General features: G+C 36.4%; 1 protein-coding gene across 3 annotated transcripts in view; it reads left to right on the top strand.

The window, feature by feature from the left end:
- Positions 1–20,301, top strand: part of NUP58 (nucleoporin 58) — a 36,594-nt gene extending 16,293 nt beyond the window's left edge. For 2 of the 3 annotated variants that reach the window (XM_035326112.1, XM_035326107.1), the window contains exons 12-16: positions 1,488–1,570; positions 4,407–4,608; positions 10,891–10,989; positions 13,678–13,773; positions 18,267–20,301. In XM_035326112.1, the coding sequence (XP_035182003.1) occupies positions 1,488–1,570; positions 4,407–4,608; positions 10,891–10,989; positions 13,678–13,773; positions 18,267–18,436 (650 nt within the window). In that variant the 3' untranslated portion in view covers positions 18,437–20,301. The remainder of the gene's footprint in view (positions 1–1,487; positions 1,571–4,406; positions 4,609–10,890; positions 10,990–13,677; positions 13,774–18,266) is intronic. The other variant, XM_035326120.1, reaches the window with a different exon arrangement.
- The last annotated feature ends 377 nt before the right edge of the window (positions 20,302–20,678 follow it).

Raw genomic sequence — 20,678 nt, 5'->3', positions numbered from 1 at the left:
GGTACAGGTCCTGTGATAAGTAGTGATTTAAAGTGCACACTTTTTTTTGTGTGTCAAGTGATTCTTGACCATCTTGCCATTATAGGATGGTGCTTAGGCTTTGGACCTTGTATGTCAAAAATAAGAGAACTACAGGATCCTCACGATCCTCTCTTCTTTGCACATGATGTCACTGTGCAGAGTACGAGAGGGTTGCCTTCACGTATTCTGCTTTTTCATCAGTTTCCTCCTGCAATTTAAAGTTCCTTTGCTTGTGTGGGCAATGATCAGTCAGCTGTACCAGTGTACCTAGACTGTCGACAAATCTAGTCAGCACTGTGTTGCATACATAGCCAGTTTACCTTTAGCATACAGGGAAAAACTCATAAATTATGACCCAGAATGTCTGGACTTTTGAAATGTCATGTGTTCTATGTCAATGGCTTTCAGACTCTTTTGGGAACTTGAGGCCAGTCTTCCTAGGTACTACTGGCTCCACATCCCTGCAGGATGACATGAGGTTTATTCATTTTTCAGAAAAAAATTCAAATTATAGTGGAAAAATTCCTCAATGGAGAGGCAAACATTTTCAGTTCTTAAATTGTCTCATCTTCAAGAACTTGATGGCTACTCTTTGCATTTCAGTGACTTCCTCTGAAGGAGGCATATAAATGAAGCTGATCTAATCACATTGAAAGACCACTTCATTCCTTTTCTATCCTCCGTTTTGGCAAACGGTTTCAGTGCTTCTTTTGGAAAAGCTTTTTTTTTTGGTCAGCAGCCCACCTCATTTTGCCCAGGCCTTTGAGATTTCCTCTTAAATCATAAAGTTTTGCGTTAGTTGAGTGGGTGCACTGAAAAGTTTCATATCTGTGTGGGAAGCAGACTATCCTAAATCTAAGACTTTGTGCAGGCAGCAAAGCTCCCCATTGTGTTTTCTCTCAGTTTATGAAGTGCTTGTGGGTAGAATAAGAGAGTTCCTGTGATCCTTGTTAGTCATGTTTTTAAAATGCAAGTAAAGTTTCTGTTCTGCTGTTATCTCTTTGCAAAATCAGCTGCACACGGAATTGGGCATTAACTTAGAGTGGGAAATATATACAAATACAAGAATATCTGATCTAACTCTGTAATAAACCAGTGAGGTAAAATGTTCCTGCATAATTAAAAGACATTAAATAGAATAATTTTGTAGCTTTGCTGAGTGACGGAATTGTGGGAAACAGATTACCATGCATATAAGAATGAACTGGAGAAAAAAGTTGTTTTTCACCCCCCAAATAAAGTTTGAAGCACTGAGAAATAATGCTTCAAGAAGTAGTTTTGTGTGCAGGTTTTGTATCACCTAATAACTCTCAAATTCTGTATTTCTTACAGACAATTTATTCTCACACAATTCTCTTGTGCTTCATGCTGTACGGGTTCAGGGTGGGCTTTTTGCAATAAAATAAACATTAACCTTCTTCTCCTGGAAGACTGTTATTTACATATATTTTATATGCCTCTTACAGATTTGTCCATGGCTATGCAGAAAATCTATCAAACATTTGTAGCTTTAGCAGCCCAACTTCAGTCAATACATGAAAATGTAAAGGTATGTTTTGTGTTGTGTTCCTGCATGTTTAGTGAAAGAAATATATTATTAGCTATCAACAAGCATCTATCTTCACATATTCTTTTTTGTTAAATTACTGTTTTTAAAAATTATGTAACAACTGTCCAAGAAGTACTTAGATTAAAAGGGCAGCTTTTGTTCAACCGATGTCTAATTTGAAACGTTTACTTGCAGTGATGTTGACAACTGACCACAGTCATTTAGGTTACAAACTGCTTTTTATTTAACTCCTTTTTCTTTTTAACTGTTGATCAGTTCTTTAAATTTCTGTATTTGATCTCATGTATGTATGTTTTGCTCTTTACCCAATGACCTCTTGATCTCAAGTAAAGACAATCTAAATATGCTCTTACTCAAATAAGTAACAAAAAGGTACTCACCAGAAAGTTTTCAAAATAACTTAGTGAAAAGTGAGCTCTGGTTTGCTTGATTTTTTTTTTTTTTTTTTTTCCCTCCAATCTGGCTTTCAAGGAAAGTCGTATACACAAAAAGACTACTATGTTAAAAAAAAAATGCTAATGAAGTAGTATACCAGAGGAGCCTAGTTAGGCTTGTTTTTTTCACAGGCTCCAGCTCAAGTTTCTCATAACAGTTTTGGACAAATGGGCAGAATCTGTAGTTTTTCTTGACCTTCAGAACTCTTCTTAATGGGGAGAAGAAAAAAAAACAAACTTGGAGAAAGTACAAATATTTGGGATTGTTTTTGCTAAGTGACTTTTTAATGGGGAATAGCTCTCTTTTTTTTTTTTTTCCCTTTCAGAGTTTCTTCTGCATGGTATTGCTCGTTTTGTTAACATCTGAAACAGTTTACTTTTCCTTAATAATGTTAAAGAATGCAGATGCTCTTGCAGGAACAGATTCTTTGCATTACATTGCTTCTGTCATCATGGATATTCACTGGATTACAGCTACGTACAATCAGATATTTGTGCTGCTCTTAGATAACTCATTTTTTGTACGAGATTAAGAATATATCAGCTCTTCTATAACTTCAGCAGAATAAGACAAAAAGGATCTGTAACATCTTCTGGGCTTTTCACTCTTGAGATCTGAGTGTAGCCCTCACTTGTGCTGTGATCAGTGTGGTGATACTTCTGTTACTTAATGCAAAGAGCTGGATTAGTATGCAAGTATAAGCAATAATAACTTCAAGTACCTTGACAGCATGATTCAGTATGAAAGGTGTTACTTCTTAAGGAGTATATTACCTGAAAACAAGGGGTTAGTATGGAGACTTTTCTTCCTTGTGGGATGTATTTTGAAGTTCAATCTAGTGGGCATGACGACTTATATTTTTGGAAGATGCAATTGCAGCTTCAAAAGTCAGAGAAATGAACATACTCCTTAATGGATCTTTCATTCTGGCGGTTTATTAACTGTTAGAAGCTAGGAGAGGAGAGCAGTTTTGAAACTGCTTTTTTCTCTGCCTTATTTCATGGTTGTAATATGATTTGTGAAGGCAGAGCTGTGACCCCAATTCATTCCTCTGTCTGAAGTAGGCTTTCTGGCTTGCACATACACTTCATTTCAAAGGTTTGAAGTTGTAGTAAAATGTAACCTGGAACTTCTTTGTACAGGGTTAGTTGATAAATGAATTCATATTATAGGTGAGTATATAGGTACGTTCTGTATTCAGGTTCAGTAAAGAGTAAAACGTGCTTGGGCACAATTTAAGTAGAAAACTTTATTAAATCATTCTGCGTAGATTAGCCCTAAGACCCTGTTCTACAGAATCTAATGACATTTCTGTCAGCTGCAGTCAATATGGCATCTTATTAAATCTCCAAGTTCTATAAATGTATTTTCTCACCAAGGACAGCAGTCCTCATATGATAATGAGAGAAATCTTTGTGTTTCCTGCTATTTCTGGTAGACTTGGGCTTACAGCTGATAAAATCCTGAGTCAGAATTCTTGGACCAGAATTAAATATGCTCCTCAGTTACAAGCACTTAGCCAGGAACATGGGAAATAGAACGTCTTCCATAACTTTCAGTTGAATCTATTGGGTTTTGTTTTTAGTAAATGTATTGCATTTAAAAGTACTCTGTAGATGGAAATCACTCTTACCAGCTCATTGAATGAAGCCATTTAGTCTTCCATGTTACCTAAGATACCCATAGTTCCCTCACTTGAGACAAAGGTCACTCACAGCAGTCGCTAGTGATGAAGTTATATTGCTAGTGATGAAGCCAGATATTGCCACAGAAGGGGGGTTTTTGAGGGCATGGGGAGGGCAAGAGGGCAAGGCAGGAAGGAAGAGCGAACTTGGGCTACCTGGAAACCTAAAGCAAGAATAATTTATTGCATTTGCACTGCATTACCTAGCTGATGAAATTAATCAGCAATGACGGTGGATCCTAAAATTCTGATACCTTCTTTGGGTTTGTCCGAAGAAAGAAATGCAAGAGAGAAAGGACAGATAGGTGAAGCAAACGAAAATGTGCAGAAGGGGTAACACTGAAGAGGAGTTGTTATATCATGTAATGAGCTAGTAATGTGGCAGTATTTCACCTCTGACGTCAGCTAGTACACCAACAAATAAAATAGTGCTGGTTTACACCAACTTTGAAAGACTTTGGTATCGTGCAGAATGTTAATCTGTTACACTTGAGCACTTTGCAGCATTTAACTAAAGGACAACCTCTGGATATAGCTGATACAAAACAGTTGTATCCAGTTTATAATTTGACTAGATCTTTTTGTGTCTTTTTAAGGAAATGTTATTTATAACCTGGTTTCTTTTTTCTTCCTTATGAAGTAAAGATTTTATGTCTAATATACTGAACTAAAATGACTTCCCCCACCCCCCTTCAGATGCTCAAAGACCAATACCTTGGCTACAGGAAAACCTTTCTGGGAGATGCCATGGATGTGTTTGAGGCAAGACGAGCAGAAGCTAAGAAGTGGCAGAGCGCGCCACATGTTACCACTGGACCGACCCCTTTCAGCAACATACCAAATGCAGCAGCCGTTGCGATGGCTGCAACACTTACTCAGCAGCAACAGCCTGCTACAGGTCTGAGTGCATTCAAGTTATAGATTATTAGTGTTACAACAGTAGTAAACTTGTGTAAACTTTTCTATAAGGTCTTCCTTTGTGTTAGACTAAAAATCTAAACATTGTGATGAGTAAAGTTACTGATACATAGCCAATAGGAAAAAAAAAAAAAAGCAGGGTAGACTTAGCAATAATTATACAACAGATACTTAATCTTGTGAATTTACTTGTATTAGTGATATTTACTGTACTGTTCTAATTTACCCCCTTGGAATGTGAGTCTTCACTCTTCAGTAACATCTCCGAATACACTTAGTATAGCCTCTTTCCAGAGTTGTGTGGTTATAGTAAATTATTTTAGAATCAGTGAGGAGAGAATATCTAAAGGCGTATTACCTTTTTCATATGTAAAACGATTAATGCATTTTTATATAGCACTTTGGAACTGTAAAATGAAAAATGCTGTCAAACAGGAAGGATAGTCAAAAATCTGTAGAATAGGAAAGTGGATGCCTGGCTTATTATTTTATAGCCAACTCCTTCATTGTGGTGATATTGGGGCAGTTTTTGCTGCCTGTTCTGCTGTTGTGAATATTAGTAGAGAAAGTAGAGTGGATCAGTGGTTCTATGTATGCACGTATGTTTAAGAGGAAGACCAAAGCAGAGGAAATACCTGATCTACTGCTAAGGACAAATTAATATGTATGGCAAAGGAAGTAACTTACTGCACCTTAATTGATACTATTATACTAACCATCACTTTTCAGAGAGGGGTTCCTGAATATAGGAAGCTGAATTGATATTTAATCATTTAGCGGAAATAATAGCCTCCATTTAATTTTACTTGAACGTGGATATGTCTGTCAGCAAATTTTGAAAAGCTTATTTAACTGCGTTCTACCATTTATTTTCTAAGATGTATGCCTGTGTGTACTGGAAGTTAAATTAGCACCTTTTTCCTCACTTGTCTTATAACAGCAGTCATAATTTGAATTAGTTTAATTAAAGACCTACTCAGCAACCACCCTTAGGAGTCTGACAAATTATTAGGCTGTCCTTGCCCTCTCCATAGAAGGAAAGAGAAATATGCTTCCAGCCCTGGCCCTTATAAACAGCAAGGAGATGGGTTTAAAGGACAAATATGACAGAATATTTTGAATGCAACAGAAAACAAAGTCATTATGAAATATTTTTATTTTAAATTTCTTTTGTAGTCCTATCTTCCTCTTTTTGCTGCTATCTTAATCCATGGAAATTCAGTGGAAGTGACATCAACAAAAGATTATGTTTTTAAACTGCCACACCAGCTTTGTAGCAGTTTAAAAACATAATCTCTTGTGCAGCCTAATGTTGCCAAAATAGTTCCTTCTCCCCCTGTCTTTCTTCTTGTCTTTTTTTTTAATACTCACCATGATCGTTACGGGTTTAGTTGTGGATACAAGTCATATACTTGAGATGTCACATTCAAAGTTTTACTTGCATTTTAGTGAATTGTGGTGAGGGATTCAGATTTCCTCTTCCTGGTCCAGATTCAAGAGAGCTGCCAATAACTTCAGTAAATTGATGCCACTTATGGCATGACTTCATTAGTGTTCTCTGAGGGGTTAGGAGTGGGAAAAAAAATGCAAACTTGACCTGTACCAGAACGCATGAGGTAAGGTGACTTTATACTTCAAGTTATGCCGTAACATTTTGTAGTGGAAAGAGTGAATTCGTCTTTTGTTTGTTTCTTTGTGTTTTTTTTTTTGTTTTGCTTTAAATTAGGTTAGTGGTTTTGGCAGAGTATTTCAAAAGCCAAAAATGTGCCAACTTCAGGAGCAGTGCAGAGAGAACAAAGCCATTAACTTACTTCGCACATGCCCACAAACGTAGGCAAGAACTTGAGTTTACTGCTTATTCAGCTGAAATACTGTTGCCCTCCATGGAACTTGCTTGATGACCTGGAGAACTAGAGGTAGATTGAAGTGCCATTCAAAACATCAAGGATATTTTAAAACATTAGAAAATAGGCTTAGTAATTGAAGTCATGTTACCTACTCTTGTGGCTCAAAAGGATTATTCAGGCCTGAACTCTTTCAGAGAGAAACATTCTTAAAAGCTTACTATGAAGGAACATTTCACAGCTTTCCTTAGATTACTGATTTCAGCGCTTGACTTGTTCTCAGCATCTTACCCAAAACTTCATAGCTTCAAATTTAGTCCACTACTTTTGGTTTTATTCTCAGTGGAAAAGGAGAATAATAATCCATTCTTTCAGTTTTGCAGGAATCTTTAAATATTTGAAGATTGCCTCCTCATAGTTTACTTTTTCTTCTTTGAGGAAAAGATTTCAGATGGCCATTTACTGCAATAATACTGCAAATATTTGCTTGTTTTAACTTTGTGGTGTTTTGAGTTTCATAGAACAACAGAATGGTTTGGGTTGGAAGGGACCTCAAAGACCACCCAGTTCCACCCCCCTGCCATGGGCAGGGACACCTCCCACCAGACCAGGTTGCCCAAAGCCCCATCCAGCCTGGCCTTGAGCACCTCCAGGGATGGGGCATCCACAGCTTCTCTGGGCAGCCTTTTTCAGTGCATCACTGCCCTCTGAGTGAAGAATTTCCTCCTAACATCTAATCTAATTCTTCCATCTTTGAGTTTAAAACTATTCCCCCTTGTCCTATCTGCCCAAGTGGTAGGTCTTTATCTTTTTATAACCCCTTTTAAGTATTGAAAAGCTGCAGTGAGGTCTCCCTGGAGCCTTCATTTCTCCAGGCTGAACAGCCCCAGCTCTCTCTGACCGTCCCCACAGGAGAAGTGCTCCTATTAGGATTAGCAGAAGGTTATGAGAGAAAAGAATAGGAAATGAGGTTTATAAAAGGGGGAGGTAGAAGGGTCTGTGTAATGCCTGACCTGCTGTTGTTGTTCTTGAAGATAAGAATAAAACAAGAAAACTAATTTGGGCTTTAATGTTTTTTGACTAAAATCTAATGTATGGTACTCTAATATCGGGGGATCAGGATGGTTAGTCTTTTAAAAAAAAAAATTGATGTTTACATGGTGAAGTCTATTTCATCAGGTTAAATTAGTTACTATTCTTTCTCTGAAAAGGTAATTTATTCTAAATTTGTTTTCAGAAGTCAAAGGTTTAGTAGCTACGTCTAAACTGTGGGATCAGGGAACGTTTCCCCAGTTCGTGGGTGTAGATATGCACCCCATTTATGTTTTCTTTGTATACTAAGGCATGTCTGGCTTCCACTGAAACAAAGCCAGTGGATCCTGGGCATATTGGAAGAAAGGGAGCAGAGATAAGGCTCCACTGGTATCCTGGGGTGGATCATCAGGACACCAGGATTGTGTTGTGCACAGTGAAGCACAATTTTTGTGCAGTTTTATTGAAGCTAGAGTTACTAAAATTGTTTGTCTTGTCTGCATGCAGCTTTTCTCCCTGGTTTAGCACCTTTGCTCTGAGCACAGCTTTATTGGTAGCAGTGGGGCTGGTTATGCTTTTGTGCAGCAGTAGCTAGTTTTAACCACTGCCTCACTTGCACCTTCCCTGAGCAATTTTTAACAGCATGGAAGTTCGAATGATGGGGGCTGGTCTACCTATTACTATTGATGGGTCTAAAGTGAAAGATTTTAAAGGAAATTAAAGCCAAGTGGATTAAGAGCTGTAAATGCATGAGGCTGAAACAGATCTTTTTCTGGTGAGACTTAGTTGATTTAAAGAAATAACTTTCAAGCTCACCTTTACTCCATTAAAAAAAAAAATAAAAAATCGCCATATGTATCCCCAAGAACTTAGCTACTCTCTCCTTAACTGAAGTGCAGAGTTAGTCGAGGCATTATCAAGCTATTAGCATATTTCATTATGTTTTGACTTAACTCTTGAGATTAAAGAGCTAATAGAAAATGATACTGCATTTTTTTTATAGCACTTAAATTACACACCAAAAAAATGATACTAACTTTGGTTAAAACTAGTCAATGTATTGCTTTGTCAGAATCAGATCAAAGTTGTGACACTAAATTTATTCACTGTTATGACCAGCTGTGCTACAAAAATTGCATAATGTCACTTTGGGAAATCTTGCTGACCTGTCTGGACTCTGCAGTGGGTCCTGTTCATTATATTGCCCTCTGGAGCATTTCAGTTTAGCAAGGTATAAAAGTGTTAAAAGACTTGTAATAAAGAATTTGTCTCATACCTGTAATAGCCAGAAGTGCCAATTTTTTGCTAGTACTTTTGGCATTGAAGAACCTTTACTACTAATTTTTTTGCTATTGAAAATTATGTTTACTTACAAGAGCTATAACTAGTGATGATGCCTTCAGAACATTATGCTACAAAATCAACAAATATCCTATGCTGTTGCTCAATGAAAAGCTTGTTAGCCTAAGGTATGTGATCCTGTTTTATATCATCTGAGGTGTTTTAGAATAATGTTTTTTACTGGCTCTGAAAAGCATGTTGCATTGGGGTGGGGGGGGGAGCTTTGCCTGGAGGACTGTAGTGTTTTTGTTTTAAGGTCTTCCACTAACAGTGCCTCCTACTGAGATAGAAAACCTGTGCACTCCCTTTAGTGTAGAAGGAACTGGATATGTGTTTTGGGCTTCGTTTAGTTTATTAGATGACTGACTTGTGTAGGGTTTCTTGTTTTTTATTGATGAAAAAAATCTTATAAGAGCTGCTAGGTAGATGTGTCAGTATTTAAACTGGATGTAAACAAGTTTAGTTTGGAATTTATGTGAAAATTTGCAATTAAAACATCTGATATACTTTATTTAGTTGAAAAACTAGCTTGGGTTTTCCAACTATTCCTGCTAAGCAGAGACTGAAAGCTAACAACTTTTAGTTGCCCTTACAATTTAGTTTAACACTACTTGGAGTATGCAGATGTCATTCAGCTTGGATCACAGAAGAGTTTTGTGTTCCTTGCAAAAATGTTACTTTTCAATGTACAGTGCCTTTCACTTGATTCAAAAGGATTTTCCATTTAAAGCTTCAAAAACTGAACCGATTTTAAAAAGCTTGAAACGCTTATGTTTTAAAACTTCAGATAAATGTTAGTTACAGGAAGCTTTGTAGTATGAAGGAGGGTGTTTTGAATGAAATTAAACCCAGATTTTAATAACTATTTAGGGAAACGACTGAAATCATTGGAGCTTTATGATGATATTCAAGTAAAGAATGACTTTCACACGTGATACATAAAGTATATTCAAAGGTGAAAGCTTGTGTTGAGGAAAGATGCAAATGTCTGTGGATTAAGAGTTTGGCACTGTATTTTGTTTTCAATGATGAAACTTTTTAACTAGTGCACTGAAAACTGCTTGAAAAAAGACAGGAATATGATTGTACTGTGAAAACTGTCAAAATATATTATTTATCAGAATTAAGTATTTTAAAATGTGCTAGTAACAGGCTAGCGAGTTGATTCTTTATTCCCCAAGGTTTAAAAAGAAAAAAGGAAAGAAAAAAAAAATAAAAGGAACTGAGGCTGTAAATTTTATCTTGGCAGACTGAAAATGTTTATTGACAGTCCTGCATCTTAGTGGGGATATGCAGGGAAACTGTCAGCTTTTTTAGTTATGGGACAAACTCTTGACTCTGAAATTTTGAATGTATCTAATTAATTAAGGTACACAGCATTGTGCCTTTTGTAAATGTTTATTTAAACAGGTGGTTTGACTAGTTTACCTTATTGAATGGTGTAATGTAGCAGAGCTCAACAGAACTCAGTTATCACTTGTGTGGAAAAAATCGAATTGTCATGTTACTGTGTAATTGACTTGCTTAAAAATGAACAATAAATTTAATAAAATAAAGTCATTGTCTTGTTTTTTATCATAGTGTTCTGTTTAAATTTGGATGGAATATTTGAAAATTCCTATTTATTAAATTAATATAGTTTTAGAGTAGCGTCAGCTCTTACATTTTAAATTTGAAGTCTATCCCTTTTCTGATTGCATTGATACAGGTGGCTACATGTTACCTATAGTTCTGTCAAGATTTTGATTAATGATTAATGCATTAAGTTTAAGGTGAAACTGCTTAAGTTTTAAAAATACTAAACAGTGTTTTCATGTTACTAGTTTTGGGAAAGTTTCACCTTATTACAGTCAGTGTTTTCTTCGGTTTTTATCAGGTGGACATAGAGGCAGACAGTTAAGTGAGGAATTTTGAGGTAAAGTTTGGGGTCTTAATGGGGTTTGAAAGCAATGATGTTCACATGATCGAGTACTTGAATAAATAAATAAAGGACCTCTTTACTATGAAAGAGTAAGGCAAGTTTGTTCTCATTTTTTTTATACCAGGGCCACAGCCATCTCTGGGAGTTAGTTTTGGAACGCCATTCGGCTCAGGTATTGGCACTGGCTTGCAATCAAGTGGCTTAGGTTCTTCAAGCCTTGGAGGTACACTTTAACTTTTCTAATGTTTCATTGAATTATTATACCGCACATCTGAATCTCTTGTAAACCTTAAACTCCACTAAGAGGATGATCTGTTTCAGGGCAAGACCTTTACAGTCTACACTTTCCAAACTTCTTCATGCCTTGCAGAGTTAATAAGCCTAGTAGAGTATTGCAGTGAAAACCCCATGATGAACAGGATGAAGTTATCACAAAGGAGTTGATCCTATAGCTAGGGAAGTGCATCAAGAACGTCCTTCTGTAACTACAGCTTGAATTAATTTGTTGCATAATTGGAAGTTGGGCACATGGCGACATGCTATGACTAATTCATGAAGTTCTTCACCTGTTATATACAGCTACAGTTTTGGGATTCTCCTTGGTGCCACATTTGCTTTATCAGTCACTGTGTTCATCAGTGCTGAGATGGGAGGGGAAAAAGATCTTTCTCAAGCTCTAAAACAAAGCAACGTTTGAAAGTGAGGGGGAAAATACTTAGCAAAATACTGATTAATAGTGCTGATGGGGGGCATATACCAAGAGAGCTTGTGACTGTTTCAGAATAGGTGGTAATGAGAAAATAAAATCTAAATGCATGTATACATTTTTATTTACATATGAGTTTTCAGAAGTAGAACTAAAAGTGGAAAAGTGTTTATCCGCATGCAAATTTCTTCTTATATCAGTCGGGCTCCTACAGTGCAAGTCAACAGACACTAGTGTCTTTTCTCTTGTGTGAGATGTGCAAAGACAATTGTTATATCTGAGCACAAACAACGCATTGTGTTTTTTCTTGTTACACCCTCTCCACATTGCAGCCATTGCAGTCTGCATCTGTGCATTTGGATCGTTGAGCATAATATGAAAATCGCTGTTGTAACATTTAAGATGCTGTCACCAGCTGTTGGAAAGATGTAACTGTTGTGATGTATAATACTTGAAGATTACATCAGTTTTCTCTTGAACGATTATCTTGAAATTATCTTTGTCTACCAATATGCCTTCTCATCAGTTTTTAAGCTTTCTCAGATTTTTTTTAAAAAAAAAAAAAAAAAGCCCATAGACCGAACAGGAAAAATAACAGAATGGTGGGCTGAGTGGAGAACAATTGTGGTTTATTAGGTTATTCCCACAATGTTTTAGATGCCTTAAACATAAAATTATTCCTTTTTAACCAAAGACACTATAGGTTAAAGACTGGCAAAATTGATCAAACACAAATAAACAGTATAAATTAAACATTTTATTTTAAATTGGTGGACATCTGCTTCTAGTTTCCTCTTAGAGGCCTAACTTGTATTCTTCACAAGTTCTTTGGTTAGGAAAGCGCTTGCTTGCATGTCATCTCTTATATGTACATTTAAATAAAGTTGTGGTCTTTTGACAAATCAAGGAAACTGTCTAATGGAAGCAAGCACAGAATACACGAGTACATGTAGAATAACCTGCAGTGGTGCTCGTGGAATCCAATGAGCAGAATTAATGCTTCAGCCATCCAGATTTTATTTTTTAAACAGTATGATTCTTAATGTATGTTGAAACAGCATTTTAGCTCGGAAACGTGCTGTCTTGCTATGATAAAAAGCCTGAATTTTATCGGTAACAATTGTATAGGCTTTTGCACTTGAGGATGTAAGATAAGTGGAGTATTGATCCTATGCTTCATGAAATGCTGATACAGATACTTGCCTGACTATTGCTAATTCATTTCCAACTAGATAGGAGGAAAAAAAGGTGTATATTTCAGAATATCTTGCATTCAAATGATTTTTTGCTATTATATAAAATTAAAACTTAAAAGTATTTTTCCTAACGCTTCAAACAAAAGATGAGGGCATAATTTCATTGAATATAAATATTGTTCTAATTTTGGTAACTTCTTGAGGTAGCAAAAAAAACCCACACCTCTATCTGACCTCTATCTCAAACTGCAAATATCAACTTGCTTTTCCTTTGCTTTGAAATCACTTCATGCTAATAACAGACTTTGAAATTCTAAAATATTTACAGTATGAAGTTATAAATAACAAATGCAAAGTGGATGTTATTACAGCTATACACTTATTGCTGTTCTTTTTATGATTTTCCATTAAAAATTCTAGAAATTATATTTCTGTTCCAGGTACTATGTTATTTTGTCATGTCTTAGGTAAAGCTGATCACCAGTAAGATTGGGATTGGGGTGGTGTAAACCCTGAAATCAACCAGATGTAACCTCAAGAAAAAAGATTACTTTCTTTTAAATGTAGAGATTTTTTCTCTTGGAGTTGTTCTTTTGGATGAAGATTATGGCTTTCTCTAATAGAAGTCTGTGTCTGAATTTACTTAGTTTTGGCCCATTTGGTATAGTGTATCCTTGACAATTTACCAAATGGCTAAGCTGCTGTTAAACTCAGCTGATTGCTGTTAAACTCAGATTCTCCACCTGCAATCACTTATAGTTTGTTCTTTTACTCAGTTTAGTATTTGGAAGAAAATAATTTTCTCTGAGGCTTTCATGTTTGCACTGCTTTTTTAAAGCAATGCTGTGTTGAGATTAAAATACACTTGATGCAGCAGCCTCGGGAATATTTGTTTACCAAATAATGCTTAGAATTACATTTAGTTTTAGAATACTTGCCCCAAACCTATATATCTTTAATTGTTGTGTCTGTAATTTTTTGTTGTGTGTCTTTACTATTATCCTATTAGGATTTGGAAGTAGCTCTGCCTTTGGAAGTAGTGCCACAGGAGCATCATCATTTGGGTTTGGAACTACAAGTAAACCATCAGGAAGTCTAAGTGCAGGTTGGTTTATTTTTCTTGAATTCACGTTTATCTAATTCACGTTTATCTTAAAGCAAAAGTTCTATAATCAGACTACTACTATACAGTCTTAAAAAAGCTCCTGACACAAATATGCTTAAAATTGCATGTATATGTAACTATGAGAGTAATCGTTTACTTGCTAAATGTGTTTTCAGAATTTTTTTTTTGGTTCTATTAAAGGTCTCAGCAGTATCAACTAAGCATGTTTTTTTATTTAAAAGTCTTTACCTAATTAAAAAGAAGAACATGCATCAGATGGATCAGTTGAAACCTGAGGCACAGAAATGCAGTTACTACTTGAATGCGTAGGCTATGCTGTTACTGAGCTATTGAAATTAGTTCATAAATCTGTCACAAACATACCCATAACTTAACTTTAAATACAAGAAGTTCAAATTATTTTTTAGATGTCTGGAAGGCTCCCTTAAAACTCTTTTTTGCTTATCCTTTGTTAAAAATAGCAGGTTATAGGTAGCATATCTTCGTAGATATCTAGATTTCATGTGTTAACTATTTTCAAAACTCTTCTGTGGCAACTGAGCTAACTATCTCAGTATTATTTCACTTCTTCGGTTTTATTTTGTTGGTAGTGAGAAGATGAAAATATGGATATAGTGTCTCCATAACTCAGACATCTGAAATCTTAGTCACTTCTACAGCTTGCATCTATCTATTTACTTTTTAAATTGGAGTTTGTTTCTGAAGCTTGTAGCTTACTGTGGTCTGTCGTATAGACTTCAGAGACAGGTTGAAGGAGTATCATGTCTCCTGGGATTAGCTTTTGGTAGCATGTTTAAGAAATTTCTCTTTTAAAAAAATGCTGTTATAACTATAGTAAGTGGTTATTTATTAGTCAGCACCCAGAACATTACCTTGGACCAGCATCTTGTTAGTTGCTGTGCTTATTTCCTTGGTTACTGTCAAATTAGGCCTGTAAAGTACCTTAAACTTTGTTATAAGGTGGAAATGTACAGCCAGCTTAGTGAGCTGTTTAGCATCATGAACACCCTAGTAAATTTTTGATAGAACACTTCTGATTTTTCAGTATGCAGTTTCTAAGCATCAGCCTTCTTTTGCTTATTTTTGCTAATACCAGAAACAAGTCAAAACTTGCACTGCTTAAATTTTTATTCTTATTTTTATAATATTTCAAATAATACTACAGAATTTCAAGCTGCTGCGTTACAAAGAATATAATTTAATTTTCAGTGTATTTAGAAATATAATAATAAAACTACTTGTATGGATCAATTGTCCACCAATGATGAGGTAACGAGCCAAAGTAAACATATAGTCTCGCTATATTGGTGATGAGCAGAGACGATTTAGATGTCACTTCACTGTATTCCTCAAACCAGGCTCTGTCATGGTGGCAGTGCTCCCAGTCTCTATTTAGCAGTGCAGATGAGTTGGATCCAGTTAAATCAGGATTGTTTTCAGCTGTCTCAAGAGTCGCAGATCCATAAGGTGGTAACCAGAAACATAAACAACTAAATGTAATTCCTGACATTTTGTGCTTATAAAATAGTGTTCATGAAAATCTTCATCTAGCCTGGGATTATGCGTTAGGAACTTCCATATAAGGTTGGTAGTCCTGAAGTATATTAACTTCTATGTCCAAAATCCTATGCTATATAGCTTCTGAATTGAATAGATCTTTAGTTAGATTTTAATATGTATGCATAAATGGGTTTAAATGGTGCCTAAATGATAAGGCTAGCAACTTTTTTTAAAAAAAATTGTCTCCTGTTTCTTAAATAACACTTACAGGATCCAGAAACAAGCTTGTTTAATATTACCTACCATAAGATAGTTGTATCTTATTTCTGAATATTTTTTACAGTAGTTGGGAGAGTGGGGGAATTGGGATGCATGGATATACAGATGTTACTGCTTTTATTTAAATGTGAGCAGTTTGGTATTTTGCATAATTAATTTATAGGAAGCGTTCTGTGATCCTTTCTCTCTGAAATACAGACAAAGCTTTCTTCCACTGTGAAAAGCCAACTCCTCATGAAAAGTCCATCTTAATTCCTAATTTCTTACTCATCTGATGGCAATCAAAAAGGTTGGTTTGAGTGGGATGTTGTAAAGAGCCTTCATTCCCAAAATCATGGGAAAAGGAGAAAAAATAAATGAATTTATAGACATCATGTTGCGGGGGGATAGAGGGTGTCATGCTATTTTCATGAAAACTGAGATGCTAGACATGCTTTGAAGAGCCTAGTTGGGAATTTGGGTTGGAGAACTGTTTTTATTGAAGAATGGCCATGAACAGGTTCTAAATATGGGGGCTTTAGTAAATCACTTAGAGCTGTGTTGGAAATCCCTTTACATTTAGAGTACTTATTGTGGAGTGGAGGTAGAAGATTACCTTTGGGATCTGCTGTTTTTCCTTGTAGTGTTAAAACAAACAAAAAACCCCAACCTGTTGTTTGGAAAGGTTGTATGTTTTATTTGGCTTACCTACCTGAATGGCTTGTCTGACATTTATTGAATTGCTTGAGTGTGCAGAGAAGAGCAAGGAAGCTGGTGAGGGGACTAGGAAATGAGACATGAGGAGCAGCTGAGGGCATTGGGGTGGTTTAGTCAGGAGACAAGGAGGCTGAGAGGAGGTTGCAGTGAGAAGGGTATGGGTCTCTCTCCTCAGATGGCAAGCGATAGGATGCGAGGAAACAGTCTCAAGTTGTGCCAGAGGACATTTGGATCAGATATTAGAATTACTTCACAGAGAAAGGTGGTCAAGCATTGGGATGGGGTGTCCAGGAAAGTGGTGGAGTCCCCATCCCTGGAGGTATTGAAGAGATGTGGACATAGTGCTTAGGGGCTTTGAGGAAGCAGAGGTGTGAATGAGTGAGGTGTACTCTAAGGTCCGTAAGGGAGATGCTAAGTTTGTGCCTTCAAAGGGCAGGTGGTCACTTACTTTCTGAAAATATTTGTTTAAACCTAAGTGATGCTTATTTCAGCAAATAAATTGTTGATCATCTTGTAGCTATGGTTCGAGACTGCGCAAACACTCCTTTTAGAACCAAGCTATTCCATGCAAAAGGAGCAAGACAACGTATGTCTTGTTCAAAGTTTATTCCTAAAGATTTTCATTTGAGTATTCTTCCTAAGAGTTTGTTTTTCGCTTTCTTAAAAGAATTTATGGGACAAAGCCATTTAGATGACTTTCCCTTTTGCCTTTCTACACTTTTGTGGCTGTCTTGAATGGTACTTGTAACATACCAGCTGTTACCTTCCAGGTCATACCTAAATTAACAAAAACATTCTCAGTTTTGTCACACAACTTACGCATCTTTCTTTCTAACACAAAGTTCGCGGTGTAGCTGTGCAACCCAGATCCAGACATTACAGGAGGAAGAATTTCACCTTATTTTGAGATAGTTCTTGATCTAATGCTTCAGTAACAAGTGAGGCAATGGAAGATGTCAGCCTTGTGCAAGCAACTTTGGGATTCTGATGAGACAACCAGTTGTGTCTTTAATTTGGGGCTTTAAAGATAATTAAGGCATTCAGTTGAAGATACTAATATGAGCAAAGGATTGATTTTGCTGTCTGAGAACCGATGAAATTGTTCATGTTAAGTAATGCTTATTAAGAACATACCTTCTTTTGTTTGAGAATCAATCGTGTTTTTATTAATATTTTAATTATTTTCACGTTAAACTTGTGTAAAACTTAATTTGCTCATGTCATACTTGTTATTTTGCAAGGCTGGTTACCTTTTTCAGTTCCCTGAGAACAACATGAAAGCAGAGTTATGAACTTATTCTCAACCAGTATTTGAGAAGCTTCTATCATCCTGTTTCAACCACCATCAAGTTGGCTATGTGTAACTGATACAAATTCACAAAAGAAAGTAAAACGAGTTGGTTTTATTGTCGCTGAAAACTGCAGGTGGATTTTTTTCAGCTAATCTTGTGTTGCTGAACCAAGTGAAACTTTCTTATTTACACCTTATAGAAGAAAGAGTGAGGGGGAGTTACAAGAGCAAAGTTTACACACCTGTTCATTCAGGTTTTCCAAAGCGTTTTCCTCAAGGCTGTTTGATTCAAGTCACAGTTTTTAGACACCAGGAATTTGGCAAAGATTTTGAGCTTTTTCTGCCTTGGTTAAGGTATGGTCTCTGCCACATAGTCAGGAAAAGGTAGCCTGGTCAATAGCACACGAGGCTGGGGGCTTTTCTAGCTTTGCTATGAAACTGCTGTGGGGTGAGGAGGGCAGGCCATGGTCAACTTGTACTTCTGCCTTCCCTCCCACCCTGCTTTATGCACATTGCACATCTAAATACGCTCTACGTACTTAGATTGAGAGCTTGAGGAGAAAGTTAGGGTTCTTCTGTTGTACTGTTTCAGTTTGGTATTGGTAAATACTGGTAATAAAGTGGCTGCTGTTCACAGCTTCAAGGAGAACTCAATTGCTATCCTGATGTAACTTATGTTTTAAAATATTTTTGCCTCCCTCACAAGGCTTTGGCAGCTCGACTACATCTGGGTTTAACTTCAGCAATCCTGGCATCACAGCATCTGCTGGTCTGACGTTCGGGGTGTCTAATCCTGCATCTGCAGGCTTTGGGACAGGAGGGCAACTTCTTCAGCTGAAGAAACCTCCAGCTGGAAACAAGCGAGGGAAAAGATAGGCACCCCTTTTAGGGAAGTGGAAGTGAATCAACTTTGTTCATCTGAAAAGTCTATTTTTCTAGATTGATGCATTAATTAAATTGCATCCCGTGAGATTTATAAAAAATAAAATTAAAAAAAAAATTTGCTACTTTTCCCTAGTCTGAAATACAAAATGAATCATACTGAACAGCTATTTTCTTGTGAATAGAAACCCGTTTATGTATTTTTATTTTTGGCCCTAGTTTTAGAAATGTTCTATACTGCATTATTAAAGAATCTTGTAAAACCATCTATTTAACCTAATGTTAGTAGCAGAATATTTTTTGTTAATAAGCTTTATACCATATGAATATATGCATATTTGTTTTTTGTACAGATAAAATATATTCTAGTACAAATACTAGAGTTCATATCTTCTGTTCCTGGATATGGCCTTTAAATCGACTTCAGGGTGTTTTTGTGTATATGGATGTAAATATATACAGTACAGTGCACACAGCTGTGTGTATGTCTGTGTATATATATGTATAAATAAAAACAGATGTGCAAACCTTGCCCCACAGACAGGTCTCCTCTTTGTGTGTTCTGTTTCTCCATGTTACTCTGTGGATCCACGTTTTGAGGTTCTTCTGAATTTCAGATAGCAGGTCCCAGGCAGTGTCATCCCCTTCTCGTGTTTTGTTGTTTAAGACCAGCTGAAGTACAATGTTTACTATTTCACGAAGCTTGGTGTGTATGTACAGTGTTTAGGAGCTGTGGTTTTTGAACCTTTTATTTTACCCATTTAGCAGCCAACTCTAAAGAAGAATTTGAAGCTGACACAGACATTTCATAGGTAGTGTTCCCAAAGTTTTGTGTTGTTTTTTCTCCTGAGCTGCACAGTGGAAAGCTGCAGGATTTCAGCTGAAAGCTCAGGGTTCCACAAGGTTTGCTTGCAGGCAGAGAGCTGTCAAGCTGGATGAGCTTTTCCCTGCAGTTGCAGGGGATAAGGATATACTATTGCAGTGAAAACCTGAATTAAATGTTACAAAATGGAGTTGATTCACCAGCTTCTTCTTCTTCTGGTCAGTGCTACCTGCATTGATTGACTTAAGAGCTATTGCGTATCCGTTTTCAATACGAGGTATAGTGCAGTAAGCTGCTGCTAAAGAATTGAGAAAAATGATGTGATTTGAAGGTGAAGCTACTGCAACAGTAGAGTATGAATCTTGCATACTAGACCGATGTGAGGGAAATAATAGGGCCATTTAATCTTTGCAAATAGAGATACAGATTGAAGTGTGAGTGAATGGAGCTTTCAAGTTGTGTTGCTGATGATCTGTATATAACATGCATCAAGTTAATATTCACAATCATTTTCACAAAAGCACCTTTTCTCAGTTACAGTGAGTAAGATTTTTTTTCTAGTGCTGAGCAAGTTGTTTGCTTCCTCTTGTTGAAGTGTTATTACCATTTTGTATGTTTTGGATGTCTGAGTTCAGTAGTGGTTGCTTTTTGACAAATGTTTGGTTTCTCACTTGATTTGGTAAAATTGAGGGAAACTGAGCACAGAATTCTTCCCTTTTGTACACTTGTATGTTACTGCATCTTTGTGACCCTTCCCCTAGGAAGGGATATAATGTGTGGTTTTTTTATGTCTGGGAAAACTAAAAGTTTATTTTGATTTTGACCTTTTAAAAACTTCTTGGGCTGCAGTCAAAACCGTAACGTTTTTATTCCTTTGCTATTGCTTTTTTTGATAGTTAATATGTTAAACCACTGGACTTTCTTGTAATGTATCGATTTGTGAAACTAATTCCAAATGTGTACTGTTTGTCCGTATGTGCAACAACTTACCATTGTGCAAACAATAAAACATGAATGCCGTGATCCTTGTAATACATACTTGCCTGTTTCAAAGATTGTTTCCTCTTGTCTTCCTCTGTCACAGGACAAACAAAACCATAACTGGCTAATGCGTAGAATTGTTTTTCCTAGAACTTGGAGTAAAATTGTTCTTTCTGAAGAACAATTTTTGTTCGGGGAAGGAGTTTGTTGTGGTTTTGTCTAGAATATCTTAATGCTGGCTATATAAACCTCGTCATGCTGTAATGTAACACAGCACTAGGTGTACTTTTTGTGAAGTCCAAAGCAGTCTCAGCCTCCTGCGTACCTGTATTGTTTCCTTTCATGTTAAGGCAGTAGTTCTCTTTAATTTTAGCCTAAGTAGAAAAGTGATTATGTAATGAAATAATTGCATGCTGAATTACAACCTAAAGT

This window comes from Oxyura jamaicensis, chromosome 1 (genome assembly GCF_011077185.1).
Source record: "Oxyura jamaicensis isolate SHBP4307 breed ruddy duck chromosome 1, BPBGC_Ojam_1.0, whole genome shotgun sequence".
NCBI lineage: Eukaryota > Metazoa > Chordata > Aves > Anseriformes > Anatidae > Oxyura > Oxyura jamaicensis.
This window is presented reverse-complemented; position numbering and strand designations above follow the sequence as displayed.